General features: G+C 34.2%; 2 protein-coding genes across 2 annotated transcripts; both read left to right on the top strand.

The window, feature by feature from the left end:
* Window positions 1–7,050: 7,050 nt before the first annotated feature.
* LOC127095962 (uncharacterized) lies at window positions 7,051–7,458 on the top strand. The gene has a single exon (XM_051034598.1). The coding sequence runs from the start codon at window positions 7,051–7,053 to the stop codon at window positions 7,456–7,458; it is 408 nt and encodes a 135-aa protein (XP_050890555.1).
* A 363-nt stretch (window positions 7,459–7,821) lies between these two features.
* On the top strand, window positions 7,822–9,063 carry LOC127095960 (uncharacterized). The gene is made up of 2 exons (XM_051034597.1): window positions 7,822–8,356; window positions 8,519–9,063. Exons 1-2 carry the CDS (start codon window positions 7,822–7,824, stop codon window positions 9,061–9,063), a joined length of 1,080 nt encoding a protein of 359 aa, XP_050890554.1.
* The last annotated feature ends 10,028 nt before the right edge of the window (window positions 9,064–19,091 follow it).

Genomic DNA, 19,091 nt, shown 5'->3' with positions numbered 1-19,091 from the left:
ATGTCTCTTATTCCTATGCTCAATTCTACTCAATTATATTTTATTCTGCTCCGCTTTATTATATTTCATCAATTCAAACCTAACCTGAAATAGGGATATAAATATAAAGCAAAACATCCTGGACCATTTTGTTCTATTCTTTTGAAAAATAAACTTAGTTTCTAAAAATAGTTTTAATTTTAAAAAACTATAAAAAGTTTCTTTGGCACTTTATTTTGATAATTTGATACATTTTTGTTTTACAAATATCTTTTAATTGAAAGGAAAATTAAAAAACAAAAGCTAAGGAATCACGTGAGGAAAAGAGATTCTTTGATAATTGGACAACAACAAAATTAAAGAAGAATGAAGATAATTGGACATCAATACCAAACTCAAAAAACAAATGATTTCTCCAAATTGAAATTAAAATTCATAAAAAAAAATTAGGATTTATTAAATGAGTTCAAGATAAAATGCATTAAACTTCAATGTTCAGGTGGACACTTCAATATCTTCAAAATATCTTTGACGGATCTTGAAATCGTCGTTTCCAACTCGAGCGAAAATTTTGTTTCGTAACGGAAAAACGATTCCACAGAGCCCTTACATCCGCTTGCGTGTTGAGCTCAAATTTGCTAAACTCAATCTTCCCTCCGTTGCCAATCGATGATGAACGGTACTCGAGCTTTTTAATCTTTCGATTATCTCCGCAAGATAGGAGACAATGAATTTCGTCTTTGATTCATCGAGGGAGGTGAAGTCGTTGAGCTTGAACGTGCGCTCGTAAGCTCTGCTGGAGAATGAGACATTTGCGACATCCCAGTCAATGTTTAGTGGCGACATTTGAGACAATTTCAGTTTGTGTGAAATACAACATAAGAGCACCTTAATTTATAGAATGCATAGATCAATATGGACCTTTCAATGACTGACATATTAATTCCGGAGATATATCTCCAGAATTACACCATATTATTTTGTTCTAGAGATACATCTCCGAAACTTCTACTAAATCAATTTCAAGATAGAACCTATAACAGATACATCTCCAAAATAAAAATAATTCAATTTATAAAACACCTCTCAAAATCACTTTTGTTGAATATGTAAAAAATACGTCAGAAACCTCCCAAACTAAATAATATTTTTGAAAATTTATGTGGTGCGGCATAAATATATAAGATGCGTAAATAAGTTTTCTCATATTAATATAATTGTTATAATATGCAGGTATATATTTCACCTATTAAATAACTTTAGTAATATTTTAATATGTGGTTAAATTCGTACGAATTTAGGAGGCAACTCTACCTAAATCAAATGAGTGATAAACTAAATGACTCATCAAATGAATCTTAGTTTTGTCAGAATCAATTATGACATTTCTCATAAGCATCGATAAACTGTTGGTGCAAAGGTAGAATGAATGGAAATATTCTATTAAGAATGACGACTACAAAAACATGATAAAAGTTACAATGATTGTCACCCTATTTATAAGCTAAAACTAGGGTTACTAGAATAGGATAAAATACTAAAATACCCTCTAACAAACTTAGGGGCTAAGAAAATAGTACAACTAAATATGAATTACTTCTAATACCATCCCTTAATTCATATTCCATCAAAACTTGTAACACCAATTCCATCCCTTAATCTGAGAAATTGATCAGTCTTGATAGCTTTCGTCAGAACATCTGCCAACTGTTTCTGAGTGCTGCACTGTACAACTTCTAACACTCCCTCCCCTCTGAACTTGATGTCTCAAAAAATGATACTTGGTCTCAATGTGCTTGCTTCTCCCATGCAACACTGGGTTTCTGGCAAGATTGATTGCAGACTTGTTGTCAATCATCAGCTTCAGAGGTCTGTTTACTTTAATCTTCAGATCCTGCAATAAATTCAGAATCCACACAGCTTGGCATGCAGTAACAGCACCTGCAATGTATTCAGCTTCACAAGTTGACAACGCCACAACAGGTTGCTTCTTGGAACACCAAGAAATTGGACCTCCCAGAAATTTGAATAAGTACCCAGACGTACTTCTTCTGTCAACTCTGTCTCCACACCAATCAGAATCTGAATAACTCAGAAGTTCCGACTCATCCTTTCTTCCAGAAGGAAATAATACTCCATACTTCAGAGTTCCCTTGATATACCTCAGAATCCTGACAGCAGCTTGGTAATGGGACCACTTAGGTTTACTCATGAACCTACTAACCATCCCAACTGAATAGCAAATATCAGGTCTGGTATTGCACAAATACCTCAGAGAACCAACCAACTGTTTGAAGGTTGTAGCGCCCACATCCTTTCCATCAGAGTCAGAATCCAGTTTCTGATTTGTATCAGAAGGTGTGGCAGCAATCTTACAATTCTTCAGTTCAAATCTCTTCAGAAGTTCTAATTCATACTTGAGCTGATGCAAAATAATACCTTTCTCAGAGTATCTGAACTCCATCCCTAGAAAGTATGTCATTTTGCCTAGATCAGTCATTTCGAATTCATTCATCAGAACTTTCTTGAACTTGACTATCTCCTGTTCAGAACTTCCAGTCAGCAGTATATCATCAACATATAAACATACCAGAGTCATATTTCCTTCAGAAGTATGCTGAACATAGACACCGTACTCCATCTCACATTTCTGAAAGCCTTGCTTCTTGAAAAATGAATCAATCTTCTGATTCCAAGCTCTGGGTGCTTGTTTCAATCCATATAGAGCTTTGTATAATCTGTACATCATCCCTTCCTGATTCTTTTTCACAAATCCAGGAGGTTGTGACACGTAAACTTCTTCTTCTAATGGACCGTTCAGAAATGCAGATTTTACATCTAAATGCATCAGAGGCCAATTCCTGTTAGCAGCTATTGCAATCACCATTCTGATTGTTTCATGTCTTGCTACAGGTGCAAACACTTCAGAGTAATCCAACCCAGGTTTCTGTAGAAATCCTCTGGCTACCAACCTTGCTTTATGTTTGCCAATTGAACCATCTGGTTTTAACTTCTGCTTGAAAACCCATCTGACGCTGATGGCTTTCTTGTCTTTTGGAAGTTCTGTCAGCTTCCAAGTCTTGTTTCTCTCTATAGCATCAAGTTCTTCTTTCATGGCCTTTAGCCAGAGCTTCTGCTTAAGAGCCTCTTCTGTACTTATGGGTTCAAAGTCTACTAACATGGCACACTAAATAACTTCTCCTTCAGAGTCTACTTCAGTGTCTTGCAGCATGTCAAATTCTGCATATCTTCTAGGGATGTTTCTGATTCTTTGTGGTCTCTGAACTTGTTCAGAGTCTTGAGCTTCAGAGTTTCTAGCTTCAGATGGTTGACTTCCTCCAGAGCTTTGACCATCTTCAGGGGCTGACATATTTCCAGAGTCTGAATTGCCACCAGAATCTGAATTACCATCAGAGTCTGGGTCATCAGAGTCTGGATCATCAGAGTCACCTTCATCTTCTGAGTCTTCTCCAGAGTCAGAATCACTATCAGAATCAGAATCAACGTCAGAGTTTACTCCAACTTCAGAAATTCTTAACTCTGACCTTTCTTCAGAAGTTCTAACATCAGAATCAGATTGAGACTTATCCCAATTCCAAAATTCTGATTCCTTCACAATCACATCTCTGCTGAATTCAATTTTATTGGTTTCTGGACAATAGAGCTTGTATGCACCTGTACTGTGGTACCCTATCAGAATCATCACTTTGCTTCTATCATCCAGCTTCTGTCTTCTGGCTTCTGGAACATGTTTATAACAAACAGAACCAAACACCTTCAGATGACTAACACTTTGCTTATCTCCAGTCCACTTCTGTATTGGAACCATTTCCTTCAACTTCTTCGTAGGACATCGGTTGAGTACATACGTTGCAGTGGCAACAGCTTCTCCCCAGAGCTTCTGAGGAAGTTTCTTCTCCTTTAGCATGCTTCTCACCATATCAAGCAAAGTGCGGTTTCTTCTTTCAGCAAGACCATTGTGTTGAGGGGTATAAGGAGCAGTAACCTCATGCTCAATTCCATTCTCCTCACAGAACTTCTGGAACTCTTTGGAGTTATACTCACCTCCACCGTCAGTTCTAAGAATCTTCAACTTCTGACCACTCTGATTCTCAGCCTTCATTCTGAACTTCTTGAATTCATCAAACACCTCGTGTTTAAACTTAATAAGGGATACCCATGTCATTCTTGTGAATTCATCAACAAATAACACAAAGTATTTATTCCCTCCAATCGATGCTACTGGAAATGGACCACACACATCAGAATGTACAACTCCCAAGGCATGTTTTGCTCTTGGAGCAGTTTCTGACGCAAATGGCAATCGTGGTTGTTTTCCTTCCATGCAAACTTTGCATGACTTTTCAGGCTTCTTAATTGCAGGAATTCCATGTACCAACTTCTTTGAATTCAGATGTTTTAAGCTTCTGAAATTCAAATGACCAAATCTTCTGTGCCACAACTCACTCTCCTTCTCAGCACTTGTTGCACTAAGACATTCTGAGTCTGCAGTTCTGACATTCACCTTGAATGTTCTATTCCTTCCCTGTTCTGACTCCATAATCAACTTCTGATTGCAGTCATACAGCTTCAGAAGATTATCCTTCATGGTAACTGAAAAACCTTTCTCAATTAATTGTCCCACACTCATCAGATTGCTTCTGATGCCAGGTACATACCACACGTTCTGAATCAATGCTGTTTTCCCATTGTTCAGAGTCACTCTGACATTTTCCATACCTTCTGCATTAAGATATTTGTCATCAGCACATCTGATCTTTGTCCTCTTTTCAGAGTCAAAGTCAACCAGCCATTTCTTGTTTCCAGTAAGATGATTTGAACAGCCAGTGTCCATATACCACCAGTCTATCAGATCCATATCATCAGATTCAGAGGCCACCAATAGCACAGATTCGTCATCAGAACTTCTGGCTATATTTGCTTCTTCTGATTTTCTCTCCTTGTTTGACCAACAGTCTCTAGCAAAGTGACCAAACTTCTTACAATAGTAACATTGGATCTTCTTCTTGTCATACTTCTCTTTTCCCTTCTGAGCATTCTTTTGTCTATCAGAGGTTGAGCTTTCTGACTTCTGACCACCATCAGATCTTCTCCTGACTTCTGACTGCTTCTGATACCTCCTATCAGAAGTTGCTTTCAGAGCCTGCTGCTCTACTTCCCTTTCAGAAGTTCTCTCAGTCAAACGCAACTCTTGCGCTTCTAGACTGCTCTGCAGCTCTTCAATTCTCATGGTGCTCAGATCTTTGGAATGTTCTATTGCTACCACAATGTAATCAAATTGAGAGGTAAGGGATCTCAATACCTTCTCCATGATTGTTTCTTCAGAAAGAGTTTCTCCACACGCTTTCATCTCATTAGTGATCAGAATCACTCTGGAGATGTATTCAGAAACTTTCTTATTATTCTTCATGTTGAGATTCTCATATTGCTTTCTCAAGGACTGAAGCTTCACCTTCTTCACTGATGCATCACCACCATAACATCTAATCAGTGTGTCCCACGCAGCCTTTGCTGTCGTTGAATCTGCAATCTTCTCAAACACATTTACATCAACACATTGATGAATGAAGAACAATGCTTTCTGATCCTTCTTCCTTACTTCCTTCTGCGCGTTTTTCTGTTCATCCGTCGCATCTGCTGCTACCGGAACATAACCATCAGTGACAAGATCTAGAACATCTTGAGCACCGAACAGTACACGCATTTGGATCATCCAACGATTCCAGTTTTTACCGTCAAATACTGGAAGTTTGGTGTTCATGTTGCCGTTTCCGTTCATCTTTCTACCTTGCACAGTACACTCAGATTTCTCACACGTGTTTCCCAACCCACAGAATTAAAATTCTGATCAGATTTTGTTCAAGATTCAACACGAATCTAAGAATCAAAATCAAACACACAAGACCTCACGTTCACTCGTGTTTCCCGTATTTTCCTAATGAATCCGAACCGGAGCTCTAGATACCAATTGTTGGTGCAAAGGTAGAATGAATGGAAATATTCTATTAAGAATGACGACTACAAAAACATGATAAAAGTTACAATGATTGTCACCCTATTTATAAGCTAAAACTAGGGTTACTAGAATAGGATAAAATACTAAAATACCCTCTAACAAACTTAGGGGCTAAGAAAATAGTACAACTAAATATGAATTACTTCTAATATAAACTAAATTGAAAAAAAAATCTTGTGCATTTTAGCTCATTTTAGCATAAAAAGAAATAAAGTGAGAAACTTTATAATAAGATATCTGCGGGTTATTTTACTAAATTAAGACTAACTTTAGCATTGGATTTTGTGTCGTTCTTCCCTTGGATCGCCAGCCTGACACATCACATGCTGCAGCCAGCATGACAAACGGTGAAGAGAGAGCAACGGAAATCATGCATTTTTCTTTCTTTTTTTTAATGAAAACTAGCCGTTCAACGGCTAGTTGCTTTTTTTTTTTCAATTTTTTTATACATATAATTTATATCTAAAATTTTACCAATACAAATTTTCTCTCACTCTTATTTTCTCTTCAATTTGAAATTTCTCTCTCACAATTTCATCATTTTATTCCTAAACTTTTAATTTTTTTCAACAATTTATTCTCAAATGGATCCTAATCATTTTCATTATCAACAAGCTTTCTTCAATTACATGCAAAATTATCAAAATCCTAATCCTCAAAATGCTCAAATTCCATCGGTGCCAACAAATCCTGCCATATTTCTTCTGTTACCAAACAATTCAAATATGTTTCCTAGACCTCAAATGAATTTTAATAGTATGGAATTCTCTACTCAAGTTCCACCATTTTCTACTCAAGTTGGTACCGAAAAAGAAGAAAGGGTTATCGTTAAAAAAAATCTCGAGAGCAATTTACAAGGGATGAGGATATACTACTTATCCAATCATGGCTCAATGTTTCAAAGGATCCAATTGTGGGGGTTGATCAAAAGGCTGAGAGTTTTTGGTTAAGAATCGCTGCTAGTTATAACCAATATCATGGGCAATCGCGGGAAAAGTCAGGGGGACAATTAAAATGTCGATGGCATCGAATAAATGGCATGGTTCAAAAATTTGTTGGGTGTTACAAAAATGCTGTTAAAGGAAAGAAAAGTGGGACATCGGAGTTGGATATCATGTCAGATGCACATGCTTTTTTTTGCTCAGGATCAAGGTACAACATTCAATCTTGAGTACGCACGGCGATTGTTAAAAGATGAAGCTAAACGGTGCATCATCGGAGAATCGATTGGAAATTCTTCAAAAATAACAAATACTTCTGCTAGTAGGGCATCATCGGAGAACCCAGATACAACTTCAAGTTATGAGTTTAACTCATCATCACCAATGGAGCATCCAATGGGACAAAAAGCAGCAAAAAGGAAGGGTAAGGCATCAGAAATTCCAAATGCAACGCAAGATGCAAGGAATAAAAGAGCAAAATGCATGGAAAGACTTGCATAATGTAAGGAGGACGAGATAGAATTAAAGGTAATACAAATCATGACGAATGACACTTCTACTATGAGCAATAGTCAACGAGATATTCATGAAAAATATTGTAATAAGATGAAAAAAAAATATGGAATGTAGTTAATATCACTTATGTAAAATGGTCATTAGTACCACTTTATTTTATCAACACCTATGTAAAATGGTCACTAGTACCACTTTATTTTATCAACACCTATGTAAAATGGTCATTAGTACCACTTTAAATTAAACTAGCCGTTATTCAAACTAGCCATTATTCAAACCATTATATATACTATCATTCTCATATTTACCACATATCTCTCATTTTTCTCTCATTCTTTACTAACTACAATGGATTCAGACAATTCAGATAATAACGATCAAGAATTTTGGGCGTTGGTTGAAGAAGAATTTATGGACAACAGTGATGAAGAACAACAACTTCAGAATTCTGGGAGTTCTTCTAGGCGAAAGAGAAGAACAACTATAGATCGAGGTCGCGAAGAAAGGCACAATCGATTATTCAATGACTACTTCTCAGAGAACCCAGTATACACAGATGTTCAATTCCGGAGAAGGTTCAGAATGCATAGGCATGTATTTCTTCGAATCGTAGATGCCCTTGGCAATTATGATGAATATTTCCAAATGAGGGTCGATGCAACTAGTAAAATGAGTCTTTCACCATTGCAGAAATGTACAGTTGTTATTCGCATGCTGGACCTTGTAGACGAATATGTTCGAATCGGTGAAAGCACTTCAATTGAGTGCTTACAAAGATTTATTAAGGGCGTGAATGTTGTATTTGGGGCTGAGTATTTGAGAAAACCTAACAACACTGATGTTAAACATCTTTTACAAATGGGAGAGTCACATGGCTTTCCAGGTATGTTGGGTTCCATTGATTGTATGCATTGGGTATGGAAAAATTATCCTGTTGCATGGAAGGGACAGTTTTGTCAAGGTGATCATGGTAAGCCCACAATCATGCTTGAAGAAGTGGCATCGCAAGACTTATGGATTTGACATGCTTTCTTTGGTATTGCAGGTTCAAACAATGACATTAATGTGCTAAACCAATCCAACGTGTTTAACGATATTTTGGAAGGACATGTTCCCAATGTGCAATATACAATCAATGGGACACCATATAATATGGGATATTATTTAGCAGATGGTATATATCCTGAGTGGGCTACATTTGTCAAGACCATTTCAATGCCACAGGGAGAAAAGAAAAAAATATTTGCTCAACATCAAGAATCAGCTAGAAAAGATGTGGAGCGGGCATTTGGAGTGCTTCAATCTCGATTTACAGTTATACGTGGCCCATCGCGTGCTTGGCACATGGACACCATCAAGCATACTATATATGCCTGCATCATATTGTACAACATGATTGTGGAAGACAAACGACATACATATGGAGGTAATTTTGATTACTCTTATGATAATATGGATATCAACAACTCAACAACTGAAACATTTAGCGGTCCTCATCCGAATCTTGCAACAAGACTACAAAGAAGAGCAAGTATTCGTGAAAAACAAGTCCATCGTCAACTTCAAGGAGATCTAGTCGAGTATATTTGAGAACGTTTTGGACATGAAGATGTTGAAATTTAAGTTTGATTAATTATGAGATGTTATTTATTTTTATTATTTTTAATTATATATCATGTATTTGAGATTAATTTTAATTATCATTTTAGATTATAAATTTAATTTGAATTTTATTTATTTTATATCAATTTTAATTTAAATAATTAAAATTATTATTTTAATTAATATAAAATTTAATATGAATAATATATTAATATATAAAGTAAAGTTGTGGGACCCGATATGAGTTCTTCAGAGTTGCATCATTGGAGTGAAAAACTGAATGAGTTGCTTCAAGCTGACGTGACTTAATAGGTCCCACAAGGAACCCAAAAATGGGTTCACTGTTGGAGATGCTCTAAGGGTTGCTCATTACATCCATAGTAGTTTTCTCAGACTCTATGAAGTTCCAAAATTGTCCCTATCGCACCATAATTTTCTCATCATCAACTTGTTTATTTGGACCTGACCAGTTACTATTGGTGCAAACACGTAAAAATAATTCTATTCAAATCCATTTAAATAGTGTTATCCGAACATCTTACATATCCATTTTATCACATATATTGAGATTTTAGTAGATTAGAGTTTCAATTTTGTTTAGATGTTTAGTGATGATGTTAACTAAGGTTGTGATTATAAAAAAAAGATCGACGAACAACTAAAGTATAGGTAAAGGTGAGAATAAGCCATACCATATTTTGAAAGGCATGACCATATGAACATATCCTACAATATATTTGTGTGGCGTGTGTATGTTCAGGGTCGGTTCTGACTTTTTAGAGACCCAGGATAAATAATAAAAATAAATCTCTAATAAAAAATACAATTTTTTAAATAAGAACAATCTTATATTCGTCAAATAAAATTATGTTACTGCACTCACTTCTCTACCAAATCCTTATATTTGTTAGAATCGATATTAACTATAACTACTTTCTCCTCCAATTTGAATACTGCAAAAATATTTTTTAAAGTCTAAATAAATAGTATAAACAATATTATGATCAACCTTGATATAGTTAATCATAAATGAAAATTATCAAATTAAGATGATAAGTTAGCTATGATAGAAGTTTTAGATAAGAAAATATCCCCATATAAGCAAGAGCATTGCAATGGCCACACTTAAATACAATGATGAATTTGTCAAAAAAATAATATTCAGAGACACCGAGAAGAAAAAAACTACCATATCATAAAGTTACAGAAGATCAAGTTAATATATACATAGTATGGTGCATAGAACTCAATTGAAACATCTTTTGTTTCATCTAAGACAATATTCTCAAAGTTACCAGGGAAGAAAACTACCACACTAGATGGAAGAGAAAGTATTTTCACGTTCGTACCTACATTAACAATATATTTTATAGTAATGATAAAAAATCAAATATGAGCACTAACAAAATAAAATTTAAAAACATTCAAAATTATATGATGAACATAATAGATGACTAATTACCAAGGTAATATATATTATAACAGTGCAATCTATAAGACATGAATAAAATTGAAAAATAACATGAGGTGGTTTGATTATACTGCTAAGTATTCCTAACATTACTCAAAATTGTAAAAGCAAGTAATTACTAAAAAAATGTATGAAATTATAAAATTAATAAAGAAAGAGTGATCTTATGCTAAAGATTCTTGAAAAAGCATACAAGATTTTTTTATACAAATCACGTAAATACCTCCTTCCATGTTCACAAAATGAACAAGAGCTTCAGCGGTATGCGCGCCCTCAAAATCGTACACGACATCGACACGTCAATCATGATAATAATTTAAAAAATAAATTAAATATAATCACATGTGTCACTATCTATGATCGATCAAATCAACCTAAAGACCCTATCCTAATTTTAAAAATAAGCCTAAATTAAAAAAAAATATAATTTTAATAATTAAAAATAATGTATAAAAAATACAATTATATATTAACCAATTGAAGCAATAAAAAAACTCAAAGTTTTGTGTAAACTATAAAAAAACATTTCATACAACTTAAAATATCTAATAAATTAAAAATAGTCTTTCAAATATTTTTTATGCAAATTCTCCAAATAAATTAAAAAAGTATAAGGAGAATCAAACCCATAACCTTTACCATCACGTTTAAAAATAAATCTTCTACTGCTTGGCCAATAACAAATTCATGTTTATTTTAATTTTATAATTTATTTAATAGATTACTAAATCTATATTTCGTTTTTTTTAAAAACAAAAAGAGACCCCTTAGCTTGGAGGCTCTGAACTAATGACCGTCTTGCTCTTGCTCAGGGCCGGCCCTGAGCATGACCTATGGTCTGCTATAGATTTTTTTGCCTGGCCTTTTTAATAATTTTGTCTAACATAATAGTCTATTTTAAAACCTATTTTCTACAAATTAAAATTTTGAGTTATAACTCAAATGATTGAATAATCCAATGTTGAATAATTAATTAATTATTAATTATTTAAAAATAATTATTAGTTATTATTGTATTACAAAAATTTCTAATTATATATTATATATATATATTATATATATATATATATATATATATATATATATTATATATATATATATATATATATTTATATATATATATATGCACATATATATGCACTCTTCGCTAGTTATGTTTGTCAAAACTTTCGTTGCGAGATTTCATATATATCATGGTAGGAAGATATTAAATACGCCACAACCAAATGAACTATAGTTTTAAGAAGTATTAAAAGCATTAGGGCCGAAGGATTTTTGTACAACATGATATAGTTACATTGACCATGATATTCTGTCAACTTCTATTGAGATATGGTACTCTGAGATGTCTTCATCCATCTTCCCATTGGTGAGATGATAATTATCACCCTTGATGATGTATCATGCATCCTCCATCTTCCTATCACATGCAGATTATTAAATCATTGTCCAATTCAAAGAGCCAACATATTAAAGCTTATGGTAACACACATAGGGGCTAATATGGCTAAGGTTCAAAAGAAGATTGCAGATACCCAGTTAAAAAGGAAAATTAAGAAGACCTCTTGACTTTTGGTGTTAATCATGTTGGTGATAATAGACATGTCACTTATTATAAACAATGTGCATTGAACACACAATTTTTATTTTTAATTGGTACAACCATATTTGTGCGCAGAATCAGACATATTTCGGTGTTGTCTACGTTAGCTCATTTTTAGACTTTGAGATAATTCACGAGTATAACTATAAGATGTCTTATTTGGTTTACCTCTACTCAAAATTAGATGAAGAAATTCAGTGAAAGATGAGACAAATGACATGATACAACTGTCTATTTTAGATAATTTATATACATGATAATTTTTAATTTCATAGTACTTATACCTTGATATTATTGATTTTCATCTGATTTTTTTCAGGCATCGATCCTCAAACATTTTCCAAATATTGTCACATGGCAGTATGTTACTACATTAAAGAGTTGCCTTACGTGTGATAGATAAAGTTCAATCCCACTTGAGATACATTACCACTCAACTATGAATACTTATTTTTGTCCCTAAATCTATGTTTTAATACTGTGATGCTGCAACCAAATGATGTATGTATCTCATTATGCTACAGTTCAATCATTTTGTTCACTGATTCCCAACCTTTGAAAAAAATTACCCTTACTATCTCCTAACCAGTTCTTCAATGTAGCATGAACAAATTCAACTCTATTAGTTTTGCTAATTTTAGAGTGTCTAACCTGACCAGTCCATGCACAAACAATTTTCGCCTTCACCTTAAGTTCACTTTTCACATTTTTTATTATATGATACTTACACAATAAATCGTAGTTTGTAGGAAATACCTTTGTAATAGAAAATCATTAGTGAGGTATCGCAATCGTTTGTAATCACTTGTGGCATGTTTTTTAGTCTCTCAATATATTGTGACACATTTCTAAGGCTCATGTAACATTATCCTCTTCTTCACATTCCAAAATACACAAAGCCAACAAAATAAGTCATCTTTGTAGAAGGAACACTAAAAGTTTCAAGAAGAGAATGTATAGTCTTATAAATTGCATCAATTATCAATACAATAGAAAACATATTAAATAACTTAATGGATTCAGGATGCTTCGAAAATATATCTCGAACTGACTTTCCATCCTTACACACTTTACGCCTAGAAACATAGTGATGTTCATCCAACAATTTCAGTAACAATTGTATTTCAGTTCTTGGAGCCCTAATCGCCTTGTTGTTTATGTGTCAAACATTATAAACTTGCTAAATATTAGAGACACTTTCATATTTTTTCTTTTCAAAGTTGCAAATATATTTTTAGGATGAACCATGATCATTGCCATCTCAGAAAAAAGTGTCTTCTCTTAACAATCAAAATGACTGATAATCAGATGACCACCTAACTTACAACTCAATCCATGACCATGTAGACCACACATCATAGTAATGTTCAAGTATTATTTTCCTTGTGGTACCCACACAACTTAAAAGGACATCCACGTTTCTTTGTTCTAGTGTCATCATATTTCAGAGTCGACATTTAGATGATGGTAGGCCACCATGGGATCATTTTCAGGCATCTCATGCAAAGAGATAGAAAAGAGATCAGCGTTTTCCGTGAGACATTCGATTAATGTGGACTTTGCCTCAAAGGGAAGCCCCAATCCTATTTTCACCGGCCAGGCGACACTGTCGTCGAGATGGATAACCTCAAACTCACTATCCAGGATGGGAATAACTCCATATTCACGTGCATCCAGATCGAACATATTGACATACCAAAGACCTTCCTTTGTTACTATTGAGAAATCGAAGAGGTCTTTAAGGATGATTTATTTGATACACTTTTCCTCCTCAAGATCGGTGATGATAATAGTTGACTTTCCTTCCATATCATGATATGTTATCTTCAGGTGGACATGGGATGCTACCGCATCTAGTTTTCCCAAGAAGGATCTTCCTATAATACCCTTGAAGAAGCTGCTACACAAAATTACAAGGAAGTTAAGGGTTACCTTTCTCTCATATACTCATTCTCCCAATGACAATGTTTTATCTACCCTTTAGCAAGTGCGAGTTATCGAATCTTTGAAGGCCAGAGAATCTCCATCATAATATGAATTCAAATTTGGTTGCTAGAGGCCTAATTGCTCCGAAGTGTTGGCATATAGGATGTTGCAAAAGACTCCACCATCTACGAGGAATCCTGTCAAAGTACGATTAGTGTGGTGGCTAAGATTAGCGATGGATCAGTGTTCAGAGCTCCATCGATCTTTTCTCGATCTAGAAATCCTATTTCCACTCGATATCCACTTTGCTGTTTGGCATTGATTTCTATTCATAGGAGGCATTCCGATGGCAGATCTATGTTGGATGGGGTTGTGCTGCAGATCTCATCAATAGTTGATAATTAAGGTCAGACGCAACTAGAAGCTTCAATAGGAATCTTTGATGTGGTGAATGGAGTTATAATCCCCATATCTTATTTTGGTAGATATATGGATTGGAATTATGGATGATCGTCTTGTGGAATTTTGCAGGAACTAGGAGTCAATTCCCACAGACGACACCACTATTATGTTCAGGAACTAGAATTAGAAGTACGTTGATAGTGAGAAATCATGAATCAGTGGTGCTAATCTCTGATAGGTGGTGCGGGGTAGACCTACAAGGTTAGCACTCAAACACCCAAGTCAGTTCAAAATTCAAGATGAGTATAGTAAAATGTGGAGATAAAAAGTGTACCTTGAGTATCATATTTGAAGAATTTATACGATGGGTCATTTGGAGTGGATTAGTATTGGATTGGCCCTTAGATTTTTGGGTCTTGGGCCAACTAGAACAATCATTGACCGTGGCTCAGAGAAAGCAATGATTCGCTAAACTGATTTCATATAGGGGAGTTACCATGGGGAAGAGCATATGAGGTCCTGAGCCAAGATACATCTAACACTTCCTCGTATCCCACACTTAAAGAATATCTAGTTGTTATAACCACTCCATTATATAAAGAGAACATGCGCCAATTTTTCGTACACATTTTCAAATTTAAACTTTATTCACTCATCTCATTCACATACTGAATTAAGCATTGAAGTTCTAACCTTGTAGGCCAACCCCTCATGTACCGTAATAGAAGCCCAGAGCCACCGTTGCACACCACAACCTCCGTTCTCCGATCATTTGTGTTTCCATAATGAAACAATGGCACCATCTATAGGAATTATAGAAATTCCCATATTTTCCAAGATTTCACATTCTCACTTCGATTCATTTCAAAGCTTTCTCAACTTATTAAATCAAAGTTCCTCATATCGAACTCCAGGTTCACTGTCCTCAATTTATTCTAGTAACTGATCAACTCTGATTTCTAGAATTTTTGAATCTTTGATCTTAAAATCCTCCACTGATGGTTGGATTAAATCCACTCGCTCTGCCTCTTTACACGAAAAAATCATTATTGCTCAAGCCATAAGAAATCAGCCTCTTCCTCCTCCTTCTCCTCCTCAAGGCAAAACAGATCAAGCTGTTGTCAACACTCCACTACATCTAGATCTACTCTAACACCCTCAAATCACATGATTTATTTTGCATCTCTGACAAGGCAATCCTTCACTCAAACCTCTGGTAGCACCACAAGACTCAAGACCATAGTCATTGTCTGGTTCCTAGTTATTGCAAGTTAACCTCAGAGTACAAGATGCTAGTGAATTACTGAATAATATGTATAACATAGTTAAAAAAAACTTGCAGGGGATGAAAGACAGCTTGCTTTATCTGAAAGAAAGCATACACAACACGCCCCCAAAGGTAAACATGGTGCAAAGGATGACTCCATTATCAAACACCCATGTTAATAAAAAGGGTGACTTCACCCTTACCAAAATTATCTTTCCTCTCTAGACAATCACATACACCCATGATAACATGGGTATCAATGGATCACTTCCTCTCAAGAGAAAGCTTCACCTTAGTGGGCCCAAATCCCTCATTGTAGCCAAGGTTTTAGTAAAAATTCTCAAAATCTTCCTTCATCACCACCTCATCAAGATCGAGGGAGCCAAAACGAACTATATATGTATGAGGTTCATGATTGATGTGGACTTCTTCCATTCAAGAACCATAAATGGACACAGTTCGCGAACATAACCTCTTGAGTTATTGGTGCTGATATCGAATAAAATGATACAACATGATTTTGAATGATTAACACTCCAACGCCCAAGTAAGTTCGAGTTTCAAGATGACTATAATGAAAAGTGGATATCAAAAAAGTGTATTTTACTTTCTTGTGTGAACTGATTTATACCTTGGGCTACATGGGGTGGATTTGAGATGAATTGAGACTTAGCTATTTAGGCCTCTAGTTGGACCAGAACAGTTGCCCCAAGGTTTTGCTGGGCTTTGAATGACCAGGGGGAAGACTTTAGTGATTTTGGATGGCCTCTAAGATGTTTTCCAGTGTGAGCTAGAATCGAAAACCTTGGAGTCAGTTGAAAAATTAGTGGTGAACAAGTGCATTAAATTCACTCCCATCATTGAAACGTTTCACTGCCTTCTTCTAACACGTGGGTTATAGCGATAGGTTAGGGCACAATGCAACTTATAGTGCACTTGAACTTCCTTCTTCTTTTCGTTGATTTTGTAACTCCTTTCTTTATCTGATGTGGGTTGTCCTACCTTTCTTGCCAATAAATAAGAGGAGTTGAGCATTTTGGAATATATTTTCAATCTTTGTCATTCGAGCTCATTCACATACACTTTATTTACAAACACTTTCACCTCTTCTTTCTTAAGAGCATTAATCAGAACGATTGCAGTTACTTGACCGAAGTTTCCACGCTTCATCAATCTCACACAACAAGGTAACCTCTTCAACTCAAGCTTTTATCTTTGCCATTTCCATTTTTCTAGTCCGGATGAGTGATAATACTGTTAACTTAGTGAGTGATTATGAGAAGGAAACTTCATCTGCCTTGAGAATGGGGAAATACCCCGATTCTCATCTACCTTCTCTTGATAATGATAGTCCAGAACCAAAATTCATACCTTTATTTGATGATTATGAATTTGAAAGGGTATCTAGGAATTCTTTAGAGGAATGAGCTTCTTCATCCGATTCATTAGAAACCCTTTTATCAAATATCGCCGGATAGGTGAATTGTGCCAATGTCCATATGCCCTTTATCCTCTTTGAAGTTATGAAAAACACAAGAAACGAGGGTTTGAATTGGGTTTTACAAGAAAAGGATTTTCCCAAAACAAGAACACCATTAACAAGTTAATAACAAAGAGATAAAAACATAAGTATTTTTTTTATCCTGATTCGCTTGAAACTCAAAGCTAATCTAGTCCACCCGCCAAGGTGATTTTGCCTTATACACAAGGAATTAATCCACTATAATCAACAAATTACAACAAATATAAAGAATAACCTTATTTGTCTTCTCAAGGATCCAACTATACCCTAGTCTCCTTAAGGACTTACAAAGAACAACCTTCTTTGTCTTCTCAAGTATAACTTCCTTAAGGAATCAAATAAATAGTTTGAATAATATTTTGTGTGTTACAAGATACTTCTACACAAGTAGATTTTACACAAATGAATAGCAAACACTTAAAGAAGAAATGGAAACGAAGAAGAAGAAGAAGAGGAAATGGAGACGAAGAAAAGGAAAAGGAATCGTGTTGCGCTACATTGTGTTGTATTGTTATGAAATCCTTTCCTTTCTCTTAGCTAAGGAATTATGAATTTTTGAAAACTCTAAACTGTGAAGAAGAAGAAGAAGAAAGTAATCAAAGAAGAGAAAAAAGAGTTTTTTTTTTAAATTTTGTTTGTTAATTTTTTCTTTTTTCTTTTTTCTTAATTTAATTTTCTTTTCTTCATTTTTTGTTCCCAGAAAGAAAAAAAAAGCGGAGGGAGAAACAAAATATGTGGGGAAAATGTAATATTTTTCGCACTAATAATACTCTAGCGTCAAATATGACTGCCGCTAATATTTAATAAATAAATAAGTACTTAATAAATAAATAGGTAGCATCGGCCTTTTGATGACGCTAAATTTTATAAATAAATAAACAATAAAAACAAATAAAAAATACTTAATTACAGTTTTTGTCCCCTTATTTTTTTTCTGATTCACAAAATTGGACTCCTATTTTATATTTAAACAATTTTGTCAAAATTAACATTGTTTCCATTTTTAAATGATAAGTTTATTGGGAAACATGACAAATCATCATATATAAACTTATTGTGAAATTTTATAGATAAAATATAAGTAAAAAAAACATCTCATTGATTTTCTATGAAAAATGTGAGAGAGATTAAAATTGTTTGAATTTAAATTAGGGGGATTAATTTCGTGAATCAGATAAAATTAGAGGACAAAAACTGTAATTTAATCTAAAAAAAATATACTGTTTGGGAATAAACTAGCTTCGATTGGAACAAATACTACAATTTTAATAAATAAATAAATAAAAAAAAAAAATTTTTAGCGCCAACCCCATGAGACACTTATATTTAATAAATGAATAAATAAATAATATATAATTAATATAGATTAGGAAAGGAGCTAACATTTGCTTTTTGTGATGTTATTACTAAAGACTAAATTAAATATTAAATGAATAACCATGTTAGTGTCCGTCTTTGGTGACGTAAAACACTAAAAAATTAAGGTTAAGTTTGTTTTTCTTGTAGCGGTATATATAAAAGGCATGAGTCAGGACAATCTCAACATAATTTGTCTATATATGGATGATCTATTCATCACTTGAAGAAATCGCAATAAGCTTGAAAATATCAATATTAGCAAGATCATTGAATTTAATTAACTAACTTAGGAGACCTAAGTTACTTTCTTGGCCATGTATTTGCTGTTATCATAAAAGCTTCAGTAATTCACTAGAGGAAGTGCACCAATGATATATTGAAGAGATTTAATATATTGAATTGTAACTCAACAATAGCCCTATGAAACCATATTCAAAATAAGCTAAAATAAAGATGACAAGGTTAT

Source organism: Lathyrus oleraceus, chromosome 6 (assembly GCF_024323335.1).
Source record: "Lathyrus oleraceus cultivar Zhongwan6 chromosome 6, CAAS_Psat_ZW6_1.0, whole genome shotgun sequence".
NCBI lineage: Eukaryota > Viridiplantae > Streptophyta > Magnoliopsida > Fabales > Fabaceae > Lathyrus > Lathyrus oleraceus.
The sequence above is the reverse complement of the archived record's forward strand: the minus strand, read 5'-3'. Positions and strand labels throughout refer to the sequence as shown.